Consider the following 25000-nt stretch of genomic DNA (forward strand, 5'->3'; position numbering starts at 1 on the left):
CACACACACACACACACACACACACACACACACACACACACACACTATCATCTGTGTTAATACACACCCTACTACTGAATTACTGGGACCATGTCAGCTAGTATACTGAAACCTTTTCCTGTGATGACTACACACACAATGCACACCTAATCAATTGACAATCAAGGACATGAACACAGGATTACAGAGACCTCCAGCTGAGGGACTCCATGTTGAATGTCTCAGAAACACACATACACACACCGCATGGACAAAGCCAAAGCCAACACACACCCATTACATGTACACAAACACACGTACACTTCCTGCCCTATCATTTATTTTCCGTCCCTGCAGTGATGCACGGAGATGTTGAGGGCAACAGGAAAAGCTGAGAGATCCAGATGGATAATGTAAGAGAGGGCATAAAACCACAATCAGGCAAATACACACACACGCACACACACACGAAAGGGAATTAAGGGTTACTCATCAGGGGAAATAAAAGTGGTACACCCTTGAGTAAACGCAGGCATGCACACACACACACACACACACACACACACACACACACACACACACACGTCACACACGCACACACACAAAGTTTATCAGAAGGAAACGCTTAGAGATAGTGCTGCCCTGCTCCTAGTACTAAAGCCCCAGGGGTATCGGCCAGTGACATCACAGTAAACTGTGAATCACCCACCCCTATTGGTCAGGGTTGACTCAGCCGCTGTGATTGATTGGCTGTCGGAGCCCGACTAGATTGGTTTTACAGGAAGCAGCAGAAGCCGCTGTGAAGGTGAAATGGAAAGGAGAGGAACAGAGCGAGAGTAGAGAGGAGAAGGGAGGGAGGGAGGGAGGGGAAGAGGAAAGTGTCTTGGAGTAACAAAAAAACAATCAATGGAGGAGAGAGAGATAGAAGGATAAATCCCAAATAGTATGATTGTATGTTAATAATTATTGGACACATGTTGATTCGATTGGCTTTCGTGAACGGCCGAATGCTGCATTGCTTCAAATGTTGCTTCTGCAAGGAATTGTGGGACAGCATTAACTTCCTTCCTTAAAGTCGGTCCAGTGTACCCTATGCTAGAGGAGATAAGAAAGGAAGCATTGAAGCACCTTTCCTCAGCATTTACAGAGTGGTAACAGCTCTTATCATGGCTGACACTTAGATACTTCCGGGTCATTTCACGCAATAAGGAACCTTCTTATGCTCTACCTCCTGCCTGGGGGCTGCACCCCTGTGGTGCATTCACGAATCAGAGCACGTATCTCCACACACGAGCCATCTCCACACACGCTCAGGAGACAGCTCTGACAGGTAGGCCTGGCCACCTGCCGTGCCTTCCCCTCTCTGCAGTAAACTACCTGCCCTGGTGCAGACACAGCCAGACCACCTGTGGCGCGTGGTAGGAACCACGGCTACAGTGGCTTCTATGCGGCATCTTACATCAAATAAGACTGGAGACACACACACAAACACACACACACAAACAAACACACATTGAGACACAAAATTGAGACAAAATTACTGTAAAAAGAAAACTCACACATTAGAGGTGGGTGTAAATGAGTACATTTATTTTCGGTTACCAGGAAGACACATAAAGATGCAGGGAGGCCGACCACACACACACACACACACACACACACACACACACACACACACACACACACACACACACACACACACACACACACACACACACACACACACACACACACACACACACACACACACACACACACACAGCCTATTGGCATTTAAATTATGCAGCCAAGAGGGATCACGCAGGGAGGGGATATTACACACAATATAGTGTGTGTGTGTGTGTGTGTGTGTGTGTGTGTGTGTGTGTGTGTGTGTGTGTGTGTGTGTGTGTGTGTGTGTGTGGTCTCCTGGGTACTGAGAGGTAACATCACTGGAATTCACCTAAATCTTCCCTCTGCTGAGACGTGGCAATAATTCTCCTTTTTTACTGCCGTATCTCTCTCCCTCTCTTCCCCCATCTCTCTCTCTCTTCCTCCTGCGCTCTTTCTCACACTCCCCCCCCTCCCCCCATCTCTCCCTCTCCTGCCTCCACAGCATCCACTTTCCTCACTTCCTACCCTCCTCATCCCTCCTCTCACTTCATCGCTCTCTTCCTCTGTCCTCTCCTTCACCCTGTCATCTCTCCTCAGCCCTCGGCTCCTCTTCCCTACATGGCGGACCTCTTGGTTCGTGTTGATGTGTCTCCCATCCTGCAACTCTTCCCCATCATCCTTCACTCCTCCGTTCTCTTTGCTCCATCACAATCCTCTCCCTTCAAATCCACTTATATTAAAAAAATGTAGTTACCTACACGCCTTTACAACCACTGGTTCGAAAGTAACCCGAGATTCAGGAGTCGACACAGTCAAAATAATCATCCTAGAATGCATGCTGTCATAAACAGTGACTGATCCAATATGCTGTTCAAACAAACAGCTCGAGTGTGTGTGAACATGAGAACGTAAGCTAACAGGTTAGCGTGGACAGGTGGGCATCTATTGGCTGCATTCCTCCTTGGTCGTGCAGAGAATCCTGAACTCCACGTTACATGCAATGGTTCACTGGAATGAAACACAATCCGAAATCTGCCCTTGGGCTGAAGCACAACCCCGCTCGCACAGAGGCCCCGCCGCGCCAACATCACACACAACCTAGGAGCAGCCATAAACCAATGGAATGCATTGTCTTATGGAAACCCATCTCTCTCTCTAGCTGTCATGCTCACTTGCCCGCTCTCCCTAGCCCGCACCCTCTCTGGCTCTCTCTCATCTCTCTATAGCCCTCTCTTCTCCCCTCTGTGTCCTCATCTCTCTATAGCCCTCTCTTCTCCCCTCTCCTCTCCTCTCTCTCTATAGACCTCTCCTCTCCCCTCTCTCTCCTCATTTCTCTATAACCCTCTCTTCTCATCTCTCTCTCTCATCTCTCTATAGCCTTCTCTTCTCCTCTCTCTCTCTCTCATCTCTCTATAGCCTTCTCTTCTCCTCTCTCTCTCCTCTCTCTCTATAGACCTCTCCTCTCCCCTCTCTCTCTCTCTCATCTCTCTATAGACCTCTCCTCTCTCTCTCCTCATCTCTCTATAGACCTCTCCTCTCTCTCCTCATCTCTCTATACCCCTCTCCTCTCCCCTATCTCTCCTCAACCCTCTAGCACTCTCTCCTCCTCCTTTCTCTCTGACCAGCGAGGCTCTCCTGCTTCTCCAGAGAGGGAGGTGCAGTGTTCGTCTCCTGCTCCTTCAGAAAGGGAGGAGCAGCCTGGCTCTCCTTCAGGAGGCCATCTAGCACAAATGGAATGTAATCCCTGCACACACTCCTCCCAAAGTACTTTCATTTGATTTTGTACTTTACCCCACCACACACACAAACTCTTGCACACACACACTCTTGCACACACACACACACACACACACACACACACACACACACACACACACACACACACACACACACACACACACACACACACACACACACACACACACACACACACACACACACACACACACACAGATCCCTCTCTCTGACGTGACATCATGTCCTTGAGAGTCATTCTTTTTTTTTCCTTTCGGAAGAGATAAAAAGAACGGCTGAATTTTTTTGCTCACTCTCTCCCTTTCAGTCTCACTCCCACTTTGTCTGTGTCTCCCTGTCTCCATCTTTCTGTGCACGAGTCGCTATCCCTTTCTGTCGGTCTGTGCGACTGTCCATCTGTCTCTCTGTGTACTTCCCTCTCTCCCACCTCTCTCTCTTCATGCCTCACTTTTAGTGAGGTAATTATCCCTCTCTTCCTTAGTCTCTCTCTTTCCATTTGCCTCTCGCTCCACCTCAGTCTCTCCCTCCGTCCCTCTCCCTGCATCTCTCTCTCTCTGTGAGGGGTAGTTGGAGGAAGAGAACCCTAGGAGGGGGACACAGCTGATGAATGAACCCTCAAACAAAAACAGCTGTCAGAGGAGAGACAATCAGAGGGAGATCAATTAGGAAAGCACAAAAGAAAGAGAGAAAGAAAGAAAGAATGACAGAGACAAAAGAACCAAGAGGATCATCAATTAAAGTAACAGTCGGTACAGTAGAATACACGTCTGTCTTTACCACAAAACACACACACACACACACATGGGCTCTCCCTAATTACTGTTACACACCTGCAGCCCTCTTTCTGCCCTCCATTACACACACACACACACACACACACACACACACACACACACACACACACACACACACACACACACACACACACACACACACACACACACACACACACACACACACACACGTCATTCAGGTAACTCACACACATACGGCTCACTTCCACAGCTGTCAAACTCCAGCCCCGCACGACCCACCCACCGATGCAATCGCCATGGCAACGCCATAAATAATGCAGTCTGCTGCAAAGCATGCGGGGCGCCACAGAGACGGACGGGCAGAAGTCTTCAACCACAGGCTTGCATAACCTGAGACAGTCCCGCACATTGACTCTGGCCCATCGTAACACTTTTAAAAGAAGCCTACTATTCGGTGGCTGTGCTGAGTCCTAAAGCACACCATGCCATGAGCCAGCCCCACCATAGTACCCATGAGCAAGGCATGGCAGTCCCACACAGAGCTCTAGAACGAGGTCCAAAGCGGAGGACTGCAGAGTGCTTGAGAGGCGGGTCCTACCTTGAGACGTGCCGTTGGACTGGCTCTCCTCAGGGGAAGATGAGATGGAACCAACTCAGGCTGTAAGAGAGAGAGAGAGAGAGAGAGAGAGAGAGAGAGAGAGAGAGAGAGAGAGAGAGAGAGAGAGAGAGAGAGAGAGAGAGAGGAATAACACAATTAGACCTGCTTTGCCACTTCTTCAAATCCATTTTCAGTTCCATCCAGTACAGTTATAGAGGTTATATAGGTTCACCAAATTGCTCTCGACTGTAGCCTACCAAAAAGGATTGTTGTCTGTGGACTCAAAAACTATTTACAATTAACAAATATTATTGAATGCCTTTAATTATTGATGAACTATCTAATTATTATTATTATTTAAACACCATTCAAAGAAGAAAATCATATCGTAAAAAGTATGACTTTCAGAAATGAACCCAACTGCTCTGCGAGTACGTTCTGCTTCTCTTGTTCGCTTCCGACACGCCCACTCCAACATGTCTTGCATTCACATCAGCATATTCCACCTTCATCATGAACTCTATCTGCTTCACCTCTCCCTCCCTCTCTCTTTCCCCATCCTTATTACGCATCACTTCCGAACCAGAAGCACTGCTAAATCTTCTCCTTCTTTGGTCTCTCTCTCGGTCTCTCTCAGCAGATGGAGGCCACATGCAATCCCACACAAACACAGAGTCACAATCTGCCTGCTGACAAGGGGCAGAGCAGCAGCTGTTTGAGGTCTTCAGGCACACACAGACAGACAGACAGACAGAGATGGCAGCCCAACACATTAATAGGAAGTGAAATATACCACCCATGCATCCACACATAAACGTAACCTCCAACCTAACACCCACACCTATCCGAAACCATCTGACTACTGTGAGGTGGACGTACAGAATAAACGTCTGACGCCCCCATCAATCAAACACTGACGGAGGCGCTGTCACTAATCCCTGATTACCTCAGGCGAACGCCGTCGTTAGTGTGCGTGTGTGCTACTGAAGCACTCAGTGCTAACAAACTGGATCTACCTCTTAATCAACTTACTAAGCCACATTCTCTCACACACACACACACACACACACACACACACACACACACACACACACACACACACACACACACACACACACACACACACACACACACACACACACACACACACACACACACACACACACACACACAGGTAACAGTGACCTCAGGTGAACCGTCCCGGACAGAAGTTCTGTTCAGAGGTGTCTACTGCCAATAATGTAATTCTGTCCAACCACACAGAACCCTTCTGTGGGGAATATGTCGCATGAATATGATTTGAATTTAAGTGGGGTGGAAAAGAGTGGAATAAATGTCAAGTGAAGAGTATTTGCTTAGGGGTGATTCATTTGTTTAAAAGTAGCCAAGCCTTGATGTACATCCAAGTTCTGCCTTCTATAAAGTGCTCAGGTACACACAGTAGGAGACTGATGGGACCTGGCAGCTCCCAGGGCTAGGGGAAGGGAGGGGAGGGGAGCAGAGACACATTGTACAGTACTGTCTCTCCACTCCACCGACTTTTCCTTCCTAAAATATGAATCTAAAAAGATGTAAAGAGCAAAAATAAAGCAATTTATTTCTTATACATATTTATGAGACGACTGTGTCTAATGGGCAGGTAGGAAGGAATCAGAGCAGAAGGGGGAAGATAATAGAGAGACACATCTTAAATGAACCACCAGGGAACGCTCAGACAGGAGTGGCAGGGCAAGACAGAATGATGGAGAGATGTACATTATATTGGAGAACACAAAGACAATGAAAGTAAGAGCTATCATGTTGAAGCAAGGGGGTTGAAACATGTGTGTGTGGGAGGGGCTGGGTGAGGAGAGAGAGAGAGAGAGAGAGAGAGAGAGAGAGAGAGAGAGAGAGAGAGAGAGAGAGAGAGAGAGAGAGAGAGAGAGAGAGAGAGAGAGAGAGAGAGAGAGAGAGAGAAACGCTTGACTGATTTGGTTTTAAGGGAACACCAAAATCGGTTGTGTCTGGGGATGGGGGAGGTTAAGGGGGCTGTCTGTGGCCTGTCATCTTGTTAATACTGAGGTGAGAACACACTAGACATCTCCTCAGGGAGGGGGGGGAGGGAAGAGGATGGCTCCTCAGAGAGTCTGAGAGAGTGGGAGAGAACAAGAAAGAGAGATAAGAGCCATATGAGGATGGAATATGAGTCGTGATGTGATGATGATAATGCAAAAATAATGATATGGCAATAAAGCTCCCAATTCAACTTAAAAAAGGATAAAAATAACTAATAAAGCTATGGGGTGTGAGACTGGGGACGGCGGATACAGACACCTTGTCACACGCTGTCAACATCACAGAGAGAGAGGGAGACAGCGAGACCACAATAGATAGACAGAGAGAGAGTGAAAGTGAGAGTGAGAGACAGAGACAGAGAGAGAGAGAGACAGAGAGGGAGTGTGTGTGAAGTAAAAAAACGACCTCAACATGACTGATGTGGTCCCTTCGTCTTTCTGGAGAAGCGAACCCACCACCACGTTTAAATGCACACTCATGTTAACCGAATCAGAGACATTGTGAAGTGTTCCTCGACGGGCAGGAGCAATGAGACCGGGATGACCCAAAGTCTGTTGGTTAAATAAATAATATATCGTAATATATCATCGTAAGTTAATAAGTAAAGAGTATGACCTGATCAACCAAATTAAAGTGTGCGAGTAAACAGACTTTCTGCATCGTGACTTTCTGGAAGACAGACGGACACAGGAAGACAGGAAGAGAGAGATGAGCCAATGAAAGGAAGGAAGGCTCCATCACCAGATTGAGAGAGTTGTGTACACGTTAGAGTGCCAAAATAAAAACGCTAGCTCGAGATAAACAGAGATGTTTGATCGATGACCAGGCTTTGCTAAAAGCTAGGTCCTGGAAGGTGACAGCAGCGAAGGAAGGAAATGGAAAAGAGAGAGAAAGGAGGATGAATGTATTTATAGCTAATTGCATTACAGTTGCTTCAGTGGTTCTGGTGAGTCACGATCACCGACCACAGCCGACTGTCCCCTTAGCAGAGGGAGAAGGAGAGGAGGAGGAGGTTTGATAAGAGTGCACCAGGAGTATGAGAGGAGGAGGAGGAGGAGGAGGAGGAGGAGGAGGAGGAGGAGGATTGAAGAGAATACAAGAGGGGGATGAGAAAGAGGAAAGGTGGGTGGTCAAAACAAAGAGGAGGCCGTTTTTAGTATTCATCCCAGTGGGGAAGGAGGAGGGAGGGAGATGGACTCAGTCACCTTTCCTCAGTGTTGTACTGTCCCTGCATAAACACACACAGGACGGCACACACATACACACCCAGGAATGCTCTCACACAACAATAGAGGGACTGTGTTGGACTGTGACAGAGGCAGGTAGTTCGAAAAGCCCTGGATCTGCTTTCTAAATCCGTTTTCCTCACTCCTATTTAAAGCGTTCATACATCTCTGCCCAACTCCGCGTCACCATTCCTCTCCCTGCATTCTTAGAGATACGGAGGCCAAGCGCCTGACGGAGTGTGTGTGTCTAGAGGGCGGTTCCCTCACCATATGGTCACACACACACACACACACACACACACACACACACACACACACACACACACACACACACACACACACACACACACACACACACACACACACACACACACACACACACACACAGCTGTCTTGCTTTCAAATGCTGAGATATTGTGCCCTTGAATTTCATTTCAGTTCCATTTAATTTTCATTATCGAATAAAAGGATCATAAAATGCAGAAAATCGAAAGGGAATAAAAGATGCAGCAATCCAGTTCAGGACAGGTGGCATCAGATTCCCATCTGGTGAATGTCAATAAAGATTGTGTGCAACTGTTCGAGGCATTTCCCATTAATACTTCAGGTATTGTGGTTTAATAATTGATTTGTGACCTCACAACCTGTGAGGTGGGAGCTTTAGAGGCTTAGAGACGGAAACACACCAGAGGAACAAGGGGTTTAACGTGGCTCAAAGTTAGTGAACCACACATCGAGAACAAACACAATCCCAAACACAACGCAACACACACATTAACTACACAGTAATTACATAACATGATAGCATCATACATAACGTTGCCATTTATATTTATATTTCTGGTTCAATCCCTTTATAAGCTGGGACTCAAGTCCTATGAAGGCTCTCCGTCGGACCCCAACGGTCTCAGTCGAGGTGTTCCCCTCCGCCTCGGTCTGGCTGGGGTGGAGCTTGGCGGCGGGGTGGTGGTGGTGTTGGTGGAGCAGGAGAGCCACTAGACGCCAGGCTAACCGTGCTAACCTCCCTTCAGACAGTGTGTCCATTTATTCAGCTCCTGGCACGGCGCTGGTCCGTCCAGCGCGGCCATACGTGTGACCGGCCGGTGGAGAGAGAGAGAGTGAGGGTGAGCGTGTGTGTGAGTGGGGGACTGTCAGTGTGTGTCTGAGTGTTTTTCTATGTGTGTCTGTGTGAGCGTTAGCGTGAGCGTGACTGGGCCTAAAAAAATGTTTTGTTTGGTTCCCGTTTCCGACCGACCCTGTCAATTTATGTGCGACCCAAATAACTTTATGAGCTTTAAAAAAATAAAAAATAAAAACGTTTTTTTTTTTTTTTTAATGCAAACTATAATTACGTTTTTGTACAGCTCCTCTTCATTCTATACAAGGATGAGCGAATTTTCTCGTTTTTAAATGAAAACAACCTACCTATCATTTGCTGCCGCTGGAAAAAGTAAAATAAAAAAATAAAATAAATTCCCTACCTACCCATGACCTCAACTGACAACCAACAGGAACCAAACATTTTTTTAGGCCCTGTGTGTGTCTTGTTCCTAGCTGGCCATGCATTGCAACAGGTCAAATTTACTCAAAACCCAAACAAACTATGTCCAGCTGTCAGTGTGTCTGTCTGTCCCTTATAAATAGCTCAGATGACAGGTGAGATTAAGACACACACACACCACACACCACACACACACACACACTCACACACACACACCACACGTCATACACACACACACACCTTATTTTTCATACTCACACAGACACAAACACACGCACCACTTCTCTTTCATACTCACACACACACACATACACACACACACACACACACACACACACACACACACACACACACACAAACCCTCCCTCTCTCTCACACACACACCTCTTTATCCTAGGTTAATCTTCCCTGACTGCGGTGGCTAAAGGCACCAGAGCCAAGCTATGGTGTTGGCTGGGTCTCCTTCTAAACATTGTCCCAGTACTCTGTAGACACACACACACACACACACACACACACACACACACACACACACACACACACACACACACACACACACACACACACACACACACACACACACACACACACCCCAGCCCTGAGTCAAAGTGACAGATGATTGTTGTCGTACAGACCATAAAACAGCTCCCCTAATCTCTGGGTCTGGGGTGACCATGGCAACCGCCAGACAACCTTCCCGGGGCCACGAGGAGCGAGAGCTCTTGGCTGGCCTCAGACTCGATGTCCAGAATCACAGCCCGCCCGCCTTCAACAGAAGCCCTTCTATCAAATCATTTTTGGCTTGAAACAGGGGCAGCCGGGTCAAAATCATTTTAACAGCTCGGGCAACGATCTGGGCCCATTTAAAAATAAACTGCCATCACACTGGGAACGCCTCCTTTAGAAAGAGGTTCAAACTCAAAAGAGTGCAGCCAAGAGTGAACCACAGGAACTGGAGGATGAGTATATGTTTCCTGTAGTGGACATCTATTTAATCTGCGTCATGTAATTACAGGTTTACTGCAGCCGGACGGTTTATAGTTCGTGTCCGGTCCCAGGGAGCAAAGGGCAGGCGCGGTGAGGTGATGAATGGACTGCCGACAGACTTGGGATGACACAGTGAAAAGGGGAGCGGGGTAGATAAGCCAAACACAAAGGGGTCAGAGGCAGAGAGGCATGAAGTGTGTTGGTACAAACCAATGTGGAATTCCATTGCTCTGAAATGTGAGGTCCCAGATTAAGGTTAGAGGCCTATGAGACCAACAGGCTATAATAATTAGTCCCATTTCTTAAAACAACACTGTTGAAACCTACATTTAAAAAAAAAGACCTTTCCAAGACAAAATTTAAAAAATCCCCAATACTAAATATCAATTTGGGGCTGAAATATTGAAAGATTAGAAACTGTCCTACAGGCGCTTGAACCCAACCTAGACCGGGCAGCAGACAGACTCAGGTGGACTCAAGCAAGACATAAAGTGGATGAATCACGCCACTGTTACGTTAGATACGCGAAGGCTTACGTCATGGTGTTACCCTGAGTTCCTTCGGTCTATCTTATCAACTGAAGCCCAAGTTATCAATTGACTCTACTATAATTCATTCATTCATTCGTCCAAGCTGATCTCCTATATGCCGTCGACCTGTCCTCTCTCCTGTGTGTCTATCCGCTGGGAACTCTATCCGCTCTGGTTCCCGTCACCACGTTGTAAACTCTGAGGTAACCCGGCCCCGGAGTCATCATACCCGAAGCGGGTCGTCCCCGCAGAAGGGTCCAAAACTAGGCTCTACCTACCGGGGCCTGGCTGACCTAATGCTGCTGCAAAACGAGCAGCCAGCCCGTTGACACGGAATAATCGGATCCCCCTCATGCTGTACGACCTCCTCGGCTCATTTCGCTGCCCTGCTCCGGTCTACCGGTGCGTTCACCGGAGCACCGGTGTCTTCAATGTACGCCGAGCAGCCCCACGATCAATATCCCACACATCATGGCTTTTAGCAGGAACACATGACATTAAAATGCACCGCTTCGCGGCTGAATTAAAAACGGCAAACGCGTTAAAAATAACACGGGGGGCTAACTCACCAGTTGTCTATTTCGATCAGGAAATTCCACCCTGGACAATTATTCCAGACTCACAGCCACGCACGACCGCACTCATTCAGGCAACTCTACTGTGGTCTACACCCCACCGTTTTTTTCTTTATGGCAAACTTGCCTATCCCAGTCTATTGTTAGGTCCATAGAGCTGCTGCACAGAACGCCCGCCCCGTGCACCCACACCAGCCCCGCATTGGTGGCTATTTAGCCCTTTCATGTTTTCATTGGACAACGCGGCTGTCCGTCAAAGAGGGGACAGGGTCTCAATAGGAACACTGGATTCCCACTGGAGCCGTGGGGTGCGCCTCAAAGACACGGGGGAAATCATCTACTACGCGGGTTCGATGACTCTCTTCTTTCACCGTCTAGCTCAGTTTCGAAACAAGACGGTAGTTCATTACCCGAGGCTAATTTGATTTAGATGCAATCATTGTCTTTATTTTTTTAAGGAGAATTAAAAAAGGGGTTGTGGTCTAGGCCTGCTGTTCACCTTGCCCATTATATGTTTGGCTCTAGGCTTGCGATAAAACATACACTATAATTTATGTCATATGGACATAAAACCCCACGGTTACTACTTCAATATGTAAAATTAGTAGATACAGCAATCTCAAATTGAATAACGTACCTGAGGATAGGTATAAAAATGATGATGGATAAGTAGAGTATATTTTCATCTCAGGATGAGTAATGGATGTAAAAAACAACAACATATAGGCCTGTATATTATTCACCATTTCAATAGCCAACTAGTTCTAACATTAATAACAAACCATTGGATCGATATTAGGCCCAGAATTGTTGATACACATTGTACTACAATTTATCCATAACTATAATTAATTGATGTGATGAAGAAATTGTAAAACAGTTCCCTCTAGTGGACACGCTGGTGAATGGAGAAGTACATTACAATCGGTTCAAACTCTGGGCCCCAATTCCTCGAGTTGATAATTCGTATACCCTGAGGTAATTTCATGAACCTTCTCAAAGTTCACATTTTGTCTTTGCGTCCATATAAATGTCGATCATATGTCGACATTTATATATGTCGTTTTAAATAGTATTTATTATTAATGTGATTACCTATGATAACCTATGTTTCAGTTTAATGACATTTTCCCCCATGGCTTCTGGTTCGATTAAGAGACTTCATATCTAAGTTATTTAGGGGAATCTTGATTTACTTTGTGTGTGTGGCCAAAATAAATGGCTGTGGGCTGTGTGTGACCTTGAGGACGGTAAAATGCTTAAAGCTTAGCCTTTAAACAATTGCAAAGTTGACATTTCACACACAAAGAGGGGTATGAAGTAGGCCTATCTGTTTACACTGAAACAGTAGTAACGGCTCACATTACTAGGAGACCGAAGCTAAAGTAAACCAGGACTCAGATTTCAGACCCTTTGTTTGCAGACACTTTTAGATACAACACTGAATTACTTTGAAACGTTAGCGAGATGGGAAAACCCGCCCCATGGTTTTATGTTGGGTCAGGAGAAGATCATTTAAGAAATATATGTGTTATAGTATATGTGCATAGTGTTCAGGCCTACATATATTTAATATGGTAAATGGTGATTATTCTAGAATTAAAGGTGGGTGCGTGAAAAATATATATTTTTCTTTCCTGGAAAGAAAGAGAATAGAAACCAGTTAACAAATCTAGTCTTTACTCTTTATTGTTACAGAGGTGTAGAGAACACAACACATCGCAGTAGAGGCAGAAGTACAGTATTTACATGATGAAAAGCCGGGGCGATAATCCATATCAAAGCTGTACAAACACGCTGTCCTTCACTAAGCAAATAAACTCATAAAAATACAATCTTCTTGTAAGCCTGAGCCAGCCCTCATCGCAATATGTACATTTAGTTTCAGTCAAAATAGTTTATATTTTATAGTTTAAACGTTTATAAATATTACTATTGCCATCTTATAGTACATACAATTCTTCACGCTTGGCATGTTATTTCCCAGATGGAACTACACTCTTCTATAAAACTAGCTCTGGAAGGGGAAAGCAGGTACATTAATGCAATTTATGTTTAAAAATCCTTTCATAATATGTGCTGGCAGCCACCAAGCAGGAAGGAGCCGTTATGTGTGATGATGTCATCAATATCATGATAACATTATTCTATGGTTGAAGTAGAAGGAATCAGTTGGTGAGACGTACAGTAGACGATGCAGCATGTCAACGCTGTGAGATACAGTATGTACATTGTTCTGTGATCAGCATTGGAGACCCACACGCACACACATACACGTTCACACATACTTACACACACACACGCACACACTTTGAAATGACATCACAACTCTATTCCTACTACTCTCATGTAAGCGCAGAGCCCTGAAACAACAACAACAAACTGTTTTCTTAATGATACAATATAGGTCTTTTTTTCTAAAAGCATTGCACGTGTCCCTGGACAAAGTAAAAACAACAGCGTTGAAAGAAAATAACTTAAAACTTTGGTACATCGTCGTAGAATGTAAAAACGTTAACATCCGATGGCCCCGTGGGTGGCGGCCATCTTGTGACATCATCTACTCTTAGTGCAATGAAAGCCTCGGCGTCTCGGTGACGAGTAAAGCCTCTCAGGGGCGACGAGCCCAACCAGTGCTGCTCCCTGGACGACCCGAACCACTTCCGATCTCTGACCTCACGAATAAACCAGTCGGAAGACGAAGCCCGATCCTCGGATCACATTACGCCACAGCATCGTGTTGGGTCTCACGTTTCCCCCACATCTCGAACAGAAGACGACGGTGTTAGTCTCATGCATAACGACAACAATATCCGACCCCCAAAAGATAAAGACAGCGTCTCGACACCCTGACGTTTGGGAGCGTTTGAACATCGGAGCAAGAAGCTGACAGGACGAGGGTCCGTGGTCCTCCGAGCCGTCAACCTCACGGAGCCCTGACCCTAACCCTGGACCGTCCCGGGGGTCAAAGGTCATACGTTGGAGTCCGGCAGGAAGGCGGCGATGGCGCGGAAGCCCTGGGTGCGGCGGACCAGGTCCCGGATCTCGGCGTTGAGCTCCGTGAGCTCCCCGCAGACCCGGGTGAGGTCCCGGAGGGAGCCCACCAGGGCGAAGGTCCCAGGCCGGCCCAGCGCCTGGTGCCGGAAAAACATGTTGAGCAGCGTCTGCACCTCGTCCTCCGACGCGCTGCCGAAGATGTCGCTCGGCCACGCCTTCCTGGATGGACACAAGCCAGCCGACACTCCAGTTTATACACACGCAGACTTTTGTTTGATTCATTTATAAAGTGATATTTAAATCAGTTTTTTTAGGCATCAAAGTTGAACTGATTATTTGGGATTCACTCCTGATTGTATTATTTGGTATTATTTCATACTGATTCATTAAGACCGATTTTTTGATGTATAATTCTTTATTTCAGACCCAGGGGGATCCATATCACAACAAACAACAAGAACAAACAGAAAAAACACATGTGTCAATATATAACCTGATTTATAGGTATCAATCCCTTAACTAATTATAGGTGGACTATAACCCGTCAATCAATAGACTGATCATAAACAGATTCTCAAGTATGAATCCCTTAACTGATTATAAGTGGACTATAACCCGTCAATCAATAGACTGATCATAAACAGATTCTTATTATCAATCCCTTAACTGATTATAGGTGGACTATAACCCGTCAATCAATAGACTGATCATAAACAGATTCTTATTATCAATCCCTTAACTGATTATAGGTGGACTATAACCCGTCAATCAATAGACTGATCATAAACAGATTCTTATTATCAATCCCTTAACTGATTATAGGTGGACTATAACCCGTCAATCAATAGACTGATCATAAACAGATTCTTATTATCAATCCCTTAACTGATTATAGGTGGACTATAACCCGTCCACAGTGGAGGAGAGCTCACCTGCACTCCCGGATGGTGCGCAGGGCGGAGGGGAAGTGCTGGTTGGTCAGGCCCTCCAGGACGCTCTGCACGGCCTCCTCAGAGGAGCTGAAGGTGGGCTCGGGGCCGTACCCGTCCGGGGGGTCCTGGGCCTCGCTGGTCACGGAGGCCGCCGCCCCCCTCAGCCCCCTCTCCAGGTCGTTCAGCTCGGAGGAAATGTTGCTCAGCTGAGGAGGAATCAGACTCACGGTTTATCCACCATCTTTATCGATTCTAATCAGGCGCATTAATCCAAAGCCACTTCATGGATCAGGTATGCAATCATTCAGGAGCACGGCATGGTGATCAATGATGGTAGACTACAGGTAGACTGTAGTGAGGACGAGGTGATTGGACCTTGTGCATCCAGTTGGTAAGAGTAAAGCACCCTCACTCTCACCACACACTCTTCTTCCCGTGGATTATACCAATATCCGAGCACTGTACTGATAATTAAACTCCTTAATCTCCTGCCGGTGTATTACCTGTCAAAGCATGCAGTACACCATGTTTAGGATAAAACCGATATGTTGACTAAAGATCTGTTGGGTAGGAGGATGGGAGGGGGGGGCGGTCCTACCTCAGGGATACAGCTGATTGTGTGGACCTGGCCAATCAGCTTGCAGTACGACTGAAACAGCAGCAGGAGTTGGAAGTGGAGTTTGTAGAGCCGGTGACAGAGCTCTAGTTGCTGAGACGGAGACAAACAAACGCCAACACTAATAAACAACAATAGGAGAGGAACAGTTGAATTGTCCTACTAGTCTACTTTAATCAGGTCCAAGACCGACTGACCCACTACTGCACACCGCCCTCTAGAGGCGAACTATGGGTACTGCTTCTGTGGATTTGATTGTCGATGTCATCAAAATGAAGTGCAATAGAAGAAGCCACTCAGAACTTACTGCCAATGATTCCATGTGCTAAAAAGCATGCGTGTTACGAGAGAGAAAAAGGAGGGAAATGGACAGAATCAATGAAAAGCATGCATTGTCATGTTAGTTAAGACCGCCTCAACTCGTTCACCACAAGCCACTAAAAGCTTGTGTTTTATTGGTGTGCACTGAGTGTAGAACACAGGGCTGGCTGTTGTGTGCGTGTGTGTGTTTGTGTGTCGGTGCATAACATGAACTAGGAGGCTCTGGTGGCTCTGTGGCACATGAAGGTAAACAGCCAGGCGGGTCAAACAGCCCTTTTGTTGTGAGCGCAGACGAAGGACCTCACTTTGCTAGGTGGTCAACAAGCGCAGCCGAGCCGAAAGACAACAGTGTCAGCTGACACCGTTCCGGCCCCGGCTCCCGCAGAAAGCAAACCCTCAGCTCCCGATGCACTTTGACTAATGTTCTCTCTAATGTTCTCTCTAATGCTCTCGCTCTGTACTTTAATTAAAAAATGAAGAACAGGCTGACGTGTGCAAGTGTTTAGGAAAAGCAAAGTCCAACAATTAGCTTCCATGCTGCTGGACAGAGGGAAGCAGAGAGAAGTGTTGACGGGGTGGTCGGGGTGATACCCAAAGCAGCTCAAGGTGGGAGGCGTGAGAGGTGGGGATATGAGTAGAGGTGGGGATATGAGTAGAGGAGAGGAAGTAGGCGAGAGAGGCACTCACAGAGCTACAGAACCACACAGGGGACAGGAAGGCAGGGAGGACAAAGTACGACACAGGGTTACAGAGGGAGTCGACAGGGAGAGCGTTGAATCTAGTGCACAACTTCCTCACAACACACTCATGAGTTGTTAAAACATGCGAAATATTAAGTTAGTGAATGAGTTACTACAGAGCAGTACGGATTAGCTTTTTTTCATTGACTGAACAGGCTGTATTATTGTTTGTACCAGTACTGTGTTTAGTAGGGTGTTGGTTTGTGCTGTACCTTGTCCTTCTCGTCCTCTGGTTGGTGATTAATGGAGACGCCCTCAGTGACTCTGGGAAATGTAGTCTTACAGTCGCTCAGCCACTGTTTAGAAGAGAGACACCATGGCAGCAATTACAGTCAACCCCAGGCCAAGCGATCAAGCAACCGATGAATCGATCAACTGATGGATTCTGCTTCTAGGATTCGTTGTGTGGAACGAGTCAAGAGAACTGCGCCATCGTTTCTCTCACATGACACAGATGAATACGCAAATAATCGAAAGGATGAAAACAGACGTCATACAAAGGATTGTGTTTTAATGTCAACAGCTATTACTGATCTCGCAGACCCCCCGAGCCCCCCGTTGATCCTGTCGACCTGTCTTCACCCAAACACACAAGAGCATCCGGAAGATTTTAACCCAGAGAGTAAAAGAGCGTACGGAAATGGTGGCATCTCGTCGGTTGTTGTAGGTGTCCAGATACTCCTGGACCTCCAGCACGCTGAACTTCATCTTCTCAAGGAGACCGTACGACATGATCTGAAAAAAGAGATTCAAATAATCTGTTTTCTCTCTGCCAGAAACATTTCTGATAGGAGGAGCAGTGATGCTAGGTAATCGTTTATCTACCATCTACTACCTGACCTCCACTCGTCTCCCACACCTCTTCCATCTCACCACTCTCCGCTCACCTCTCCTCTCCTCATCATATGTTCCTGACAGTGAACTGACATATCTCCTCTCACCTCCCCCCTGGACCTCACCAAACATACCGTCCTCCACTCAGATCATCGTACTCACAGTGTCCTAACATACCACCCCCTCAGCTCAGATCATCATACTCACAGTGTCCTAACATACCACCCTCAGCTCAGATCATCAGACTCACAGTGTCCTAACATACCACCCTCAGCTCAGATCATCATACTCAGTGTCCTCACATACCACCCTCAGCTCAGACCATCATACTCACAGTGACCTAACATACCACCCTCAGCTCAGACCATCATACTCACAGTGTCCTAACATACCACCCTCAGCTCAGACCATCATACTCACAGTGTCCTAACATACCACCCTCAGCTCAGATCATCATACTCAGTGACCTAACATACCACCCTCAGCTCAGATCATCATGCTCAATGTCCTCACATACCACCCTCAGCTCAGATCATCAGACTCACAGTGTCCGCGTCGATGAACAGCGTTGGACATTCCGAGCACGAGGTCAGCATCTGGGAAGACCGGGAGAATTTTGCTCCGATGCCCCGGAGTCCGTCGCCAAGGTAACTCACAGCCTCGCAGGTGAGGGAGCAGAACTTGTTCTGAATATTCTGTGGATGGAGGGAGACGGAGGAGACGGGGTGAGGGTCATGGACCATCACAGACTGTGAAATGCACCGGGTGGTGTTTGGGGGTTTGAGTGAACTCCATGTGGTGGTCGATAAGGCAGACAACTGCTCAGCAAATCAATCTAGGATTAACAAATCAAATCCTAATTCTTGTGACTTTCATTTTCCTTCAGTGAATTGGCCCTATGATGAGTCCTGGTTGTGTTGAAGTATCTATTGTCAAGCATAAAACAATACATGGTACAATCTACCTAAAAGAGACCCACTGATTCATGAAGTCTCCATAACACACATATACAGTAGCACTACAACACAAATAGAGCAGTACAATAATATTAAAACGAATGAAGGTCAAATCAAAATAAAGGTTGTTTTTAGCAATAATATGCCATTCTAAACAGTCTCATGTGCTGTGTGTTCTGTGTTTCTCATTACTACCGCTCACTTCGACAGTAGTCAATATCGTGCATTAATTATAAGCTACCGGGAAGCCAGTGGTTTCCCTTAGCTACGAAACTCTCTCGGCGTGCGTTGGCGCTGCCCTGGCAACAACAGATGGCGGCTGGCGTTAATTAGCAGTTGGTCGTGGTGGGTAGATAGCGGGGGGGGGGGCGTACCTGGAAGAGCGAGGAGAACAGGTGGAAGGTGTAGACGGCGCAGGAGCCGTCGCTGTCGGCGACCAGCTGGCTGAGGTGCCGCCGCCACGCCTCCTCCACGTCGTCGCACGCCGTCGGCTGGAACGCCGCCAAGATGGCGGAGAAGAACGGCGAGGGCGGCGGCGAGGAACGGCTGGACTGCAGCGTGTCGTCCCTCCTCTCTTCTGATTGGCTGGGACGGAGGACAACAAGAATTTTGTTTATTACTCACTGCTGTTTGATTAATTGGATGACGCCTGACAGTGGATTCAGATTCATTAAGCCCAACGCACAGAGCCAGGCTGGGACAGGTGCTAATGATGTTTAAAACGGGTGCTAATGATGCTTTCCTCTGTTCAAACACTATGATTTTGTTTTGGATTGGGTAACAAACATATGCAGAAAAAGGAGCAGGTAAAGGTTAGGGTACCTGGCTCAAGGGGGACTACAGCTAGACTGTGGACATCGTGGATCGAACCGTGAAGCTTTCAGCTAGGAGGCCATAGCCACTACACTACCCTGCCACAAGTGTTAGTTGAAATTCATGTCGTCCCATCCCATAATCCCATTCTCTCTTTGCACTTTGTTTTGTTTGTTCTTGCGTAAAGCTCACTGCGTTACAAAGATGCAGCCTTTCTGTTGACACTGCATTGTTCTAGTTTATTCTTATACTCTGTGTGTTTGCTCCCAGTGTTCACCGCTGTTTGTGAGGCGGTTTATGGCCTCGTTTTAAAAAGGAGTCCAGCAATGTTTACTGATCCGGCGGGCCACTGCTCTCTCGTAAACCTGTTGCAATTTCTTTCTTTTTTTAAGATTTAAACGATTTTGAAGGTTTTTTCCTTTTTATGGTAAGTAAGACAGGAAGGTATGTGAGATAGAAGGGAGGACCACAAAGGACCACAGGCAGGAATCAAACCCAGGTCGCTGCAGTAAGGACTGGGCCTTAATGGTACGCACTCCACACGGTGCCACCCCCGGGGCGTCCCAATGTGTGCATTTTGACAGGATGTGACATGACATGATATGACATGGCTGTGTCTACGGGGGTTCAAAAGCAGAGAGCGCATTCCGCTCCACCCACAGCAGTGTCGTTTAGGTTTCCACTAGCAGCCAAACCCTATGTTCTCGTACTGTTATTCTGAAGGTTGACAGTGATCCAAACGAGTGTGCGTGTCCCTCGGCGAGAGAGCGTTCCCCCCGTCGGACCCGCGGGGGGGGGACCTGAACGTACCTGGGCGTGGCGCGCAGGTCCAGCGCCCCCCCGGCGCGGTCCGGATGGGACCGGTCCAGGGAGAACACGTCTCCGCCCCGGTACTCCAGGGGGATGTCGGCGATGGAGAGGGAGTAGCGCTCCTCGTGGACGCCGGCGTCTTCGTCCGCTGTCGACAACGCCGTCGACTGGAAGGACAGGAAGGACAGGAAGTCGTCAGCGCTTCACCCTCTACGACGGCCGCCGACACAAGGAAACGCTCGCATGCAGTAATACACTGATGACGTTGCTTTTACAGTCCAATCATGAATCACATCACAACAACGTACAACATACAAAATGGTGGATAAAACAGTTGGACTAACCTCTCTGAGACGGGACATTAGGGCCCACTCCACGTGGTATTCTTTGTTTTTGTTTAAATTTTTAGATTTTAGTGTGTGGAAAGTCCCTTTTTTTTGTTTTTGTCCAATCAAATCAAATCCTTCTAGAAAAAGGGTTAGAGAGGGGGAAAACCCTTTTTGCAAAAACTGGTGGTTTTGGAAACAGACAACGTATACACCCCCTGCACCCCCTGCATGCCACAAGCCCCCTGCCCCCTTCAGCAGGTGTACACGTTGCCTTGGGAAAGGTGCAGAGGAGGAAGAAGGAAAGAATACAAGTCCCTTGACCCAATACCAAAAGACGGCTCTACACCACCGCATGAGGCAGGAAGCTGCCCACAAGCACCCTGAACCCCCCCGACCCCAACCAAGCACCCTCCACCCCCCCCCCTCCCCCCTGCCCGCCCCCGGCCCCAACCAAGCAACCTCAGCCCCCTCTCCAGATCCAGAAGGCCAAAGCCTTTCGTAAAGGACCCAACCTTTGCAAGCTTCAGCGCGTTGTTTCTCATTCGCATGCAGAGGATAGAAGCTCTTAAAGGGACAGACGGGGATCTGTCACGCAGAGTCCATACGCCAGAAAGAATATAGAGGTATAGAGATATGGAGATGTATTGTGTTAGTGTATGTGTTGATGTTTGTGTGATCATCCCTTGATATCTCCAACAAGACACAGATTAAACTGACAACCCCCCTGGTTCATGTTAACTGTCATGTCATTGTTGCATTGTGGGTAAAAGACTGTGCGCAAGAGAGCGGGAGAGAGCGAGGGGAGTTGTGTGTGTGTGTGTGTGTGTGTGTGTGTGTGTGTGTGTGTGTGTGTGTGTGTGTGTGTGTGTGTGTGTGTGTGTGTGTGTGTGTGTGTGTGTGTGTGTGGGGAAGGTGTCTACTTGGCGGAGTTAGTGAAGAGCTGTAGGAGAGAGGAGCGTAGCGTGTAGGAGTTAGTGGCCTTGAGAATCTCAGACACCCTGAATCCCTTATTCACCCGCGGCTTGGGCTGGTCCCCGGCCGTCTGCACCTCCAGGCTGGGCCCCCTGGAGCCCAGAGGAGGAGCAGGGAGGCTCCCAGGCTCCGAGGACAGAGGAGGAGGAGGAGCAGGGGGAGACGCGTCGAAGGAGGCGTTCAGAGAGTCACCGCTGGCACTCTCGGCCGACTGAGAGAGGTGGACTGTCTGTGGAGAGAGAGAGAGAGAGAGAGAGAGAGAGAGAGAGAGAGAGAGAGAGAGAGAGAGAGAGAGAGAGAGAGAGAGAGAGAGAGGGGGGGGGGAGAGGGGGGAGAGAGAGAGAGAGAGAGAGAGAGAGAGAGAGAGAGAGAGAGAGAGAGAGAGAGAGAGAGAGAGGGGGGGGGGAGAGGGGGAGAGAGAGAGAGAGAGAGAGAGAGAGAGAGAGAGAGAGAGAGAGAGAGAGAGAGGGAGAGGGAGAGGGAGAGGGAGAGAGAGAGAGAGAGAATCAGAGCAGCCCCCAGGAGCCTTAAGTCCTTCGAATTTACAAGTCAATCATGCTGAGTTTCAATTGCAAGAAGCAGAATAGAGACACACCGAACTACGGGGGGACTGGTTGGTCTTTGTGTGTAAACACAGTGTGTCAGAGAGGGACTGAGGAACAAGGAACATCAGAGAAGGGACCTGACAGATGTTCAGACACGCAGCGTCTTCACTCCTTACTGATAGGAGAATCCCCTTCAGGACCCCCGTGTCTCACTCAATCACAGCTCCAGATAAACACTCAGGCTGCTCACACCTCGAGGCTACAAGGACTCTGAAGTTATAGCCACGCCATGCTGAATAAATTCATCAAAAAATGCTGTTGTCATGTGGGGCTGTTTCACCAAACCATGAGAAGACTGTTGTTTAAGATCTGTCAATGGTGGAAGCTGTTTTTGGTTGTGAAAAAGCCTGCTCAGTGTATCCTGAATGCCAACATTTATAAAAATGTACATTTATCCTGCGTAGCATAGACCCAGTTTATGAATTCAGCTATAAGATCATTCAGGAGCAAGGCATGCTGATCAATGATGGCCAGGGGTAGACTGTGGTGAGGACGTTGGATTGGACCAAGTGCATCTAGTTTAGGCAACGCAAGGCAAGGCAACGTTATTTATCGAGCACTTTTCATACATGAGGCAGACTCAAAGTGCTTCACATAGAAACATGTCAAAAAATAAAATAGTAGATAAGTAAAAGAAAACATATGCAAGTTAAAATCCATCGTCATGTATTAAGAGTCTTTCTGGTATGAGATCATGTATTAACAGTCTCTCTGGTATCAGATCATGATTTAACAGTCTCTCTGGTATCAGATCATGTAGTAATAAAATAAAAATAGATGGAAAATAAAGGCAAAGCAAAAAAAGCTATTTATTTAAGATTTAGCAGAAAGCTAAAGCAAACATAAAAATCTTCAATATTGTTTTAAAAGTGGTCAGATTTGGGCCAAGGGGTTGCGGAACCCATTCCAGCTATTTGTTGCATAGTAACTAAATCCTGCTTTCCCATGTTTCATGTTTATTCTGGGGAACAGATTGGTCTCAGAAGATTTTATTGGTCTAGAAGGCTTATGTAGTGGAAGCATATCAGCTAAATATTTTGGCCCTAAACCATGTAGGGATTTATAGGTCAGCAACATGATCTTAAAATCCATTCTCTGACATACAGGGAGCCAATTGCAGCCGATTAAAGAATTGGTGTGGTAATATTCAATATCTTTCTTTTAGGACTCAATGCTAAACGTGACCCTAGTGAGTTGACTCAGTAATGAGTGCAGCCATGAGGAGGACTCACCAGCTGAGAGTGGGACAGGCCCTGGCTGACCCAGTAGTGAGTGCAGCCATAAGGAGGACTCACCAGCTGAGAGTGGGACAGGCCCTGGCTGACCCAGTAGTGAGTGCAGCCATCAGGAGGACTCACCAGCTGAGAGTGGGACAGGCCCTGGCTGACCCAGTAGTGAGTGCAGCCATAAGGAGGACTCACCAGCTGAGAGTGGGACAGGCCCTGGCTGACCCAGTAGTGAGTGCAGCCATAAGGAGGACTCACCAGCTGAGAGTGGGACAGGCCCTGGCTGACCCAGTAGTGAGTGCAGCCATCAGGAGGACTCACCAGCTGAGAGTGGGACAGGCCCTGGCTGACCCAGTAATGAGTGCAGCCATCAGGAGGACTCACCAGCTGAGAGTGGGACAGGCCCTGGCTGACCCAGTAGTGAGTGCAGCCATCAGGAGGACTCACCAGCTGAGAGTGGGACAGGCCCTGGCTGGCCCAGTGGCTGACCCAGTAGTGGGTGAAGCCATGAGGAGGACTCACCAGCTGAGAGTGGGACAGGCCCTGGCTGGCCGAGAGGGAGTCGTCCTCCTCCTCTGAGGAGGAGTCTCCAGACTCCCGGTCCCCCCGGGCCAGCAGGTCCAGGCTGGGTAGGCTGGCGGCTTGCAGGCTCTCCTCCAGGGCCGGGGTCTCGCCCTGCTCCAGGCTGTCCATGGAGCGCCTCCGCACCCCCCAGTTGAAGTTGTCCACGCTCTCCCCCTGTAAGGCAGCCCGGCGGGGCCGGGGGAACAAGGTGAGGGGGGCTGGTGGAGGGGGACAGCGGGCAGCAGAGAGCCACACATGCATGGATGCTACGCAGGCTACTCGTAGACAACGCGTTGATCACGCACACACACACACACACACACACACATTCAATCACGTGCACACACACATGCACGCATTCACACAAGGGCACATACATACACACACACACGCATCGGGCACACACAGATACATGCGTGCTCACACACACAAACGTAGACGCACGGGATACACACGCACACATACTCACACACAAACACAAAAACGAGTGCATACACATGCACACACACGTACACGCCCATACACACATACACACACACACACATGCACACAGGCACATACTCAGACACACACACATGCCATGCAGTGCAATGGAGGCCAGGTTGTGGTCTGTTGGTCAGTTTCACACCCCAGAGTACAGGGCGTCATCCTGGTGTCAAACTACAATACATTAGCTCTCCTCATGCGTATACCTTCTGTTGTATCATGTAAGGTAGTGTTTGTAGCCACAT

General features: G+C 47.8%; 2 protein-coding genes across 7 annotated transcripts in view; both read right to left on the bottom strand.

Moving 5' to 3' along the window:
- The window catches only part of pak1 (p21 protein (Cdc42/Rac)-activated kinase 1), a 36139-nt gene extending 24430 nt beyond the window's left edge, over positions 1 to 11709 (bottom strand). The window contains exons 1-2 of the mRNA XM_030381130.1: positions 11549 to 11709; positions 4681 to 4740 (exon numbers count right to left, since the gene is read on the bottom strand). The gene's annotated coding sequence lies outside the window, so the exon portion shown is untranslated. The remainder of the gene's footprint in view (positions 1 to 4680; positions 4741 to 11548) is intronic.
- A 1508-nt stretch (positions 11710 to 13217) lies between these two features.
- Positions 13218 to 25000, bottom strand: part of frya (furry homolog a (Drosophila)) — a 67520-nt gene continuing 55737 nt past the window's right edge. For 5 of the 6 annotated variants that reach the window (XM_030381124.1, XM_030381123.1, XM_030381127.1 and 2 more), the window contains 11 exons: positions 24228 to 24443; positions 21918 to 22103; positions 20574 to 20740; positions 19325 to 19535; positions 18540 to 18689; positions 17797 to 17895; positions 17373 to 17456; positions 16407 to 16424; positions 16082 to 16192; positions 15484 to 15689; positions 13218 to 14770 (listed from right to left, as the gene is read on the bottom strand). In XM_030381124.1, coding sequence (XP_030236984.1) covers positions 14527 to 14770; positions 15484 to 15689; positions 16082 to 16192; positions 16407 to 16424; positions 17373 to 17456; positions 17797 to 17895; positions 18540 to 18689; positions 19325 to 19535; positions 20574 to 20740; positions 21918 to 22103; positions 24228 to 24443 — 1692 coding nt within the window. In that variant the 3' untranslated portion in view covers positions 13218 to 14526. The remainder of the gene's footprint in view (positions 14771 to 15483; positions 15690 to 16081; positions 16193 to 16406; positions 16425 to 17372; positions 17457 to 17796; positions 17896 to 18539; positions 18690 to 19324; positions 19536 to 20573; positions 20741 to 21917; positions 22104 to 24227; positions 24444 to 25000) is intronic. The other variant, XM_030381125.1, reaches the window with a different exon arrangement.

This window comes from Gadus morhua, chromosome 16, assembly GCF_902167405.1.
Source record: "Gadus morhua chromosome 16, gadMor3.0, whole genome shotgun sequence".
Classification (NCBI taxonomy): domain Eukaryota; kingdom Metazoa; phylum Chordata; class Actinopteri; order Gadiformes; family Gadidae; genus Gadus; species Gadus morhua.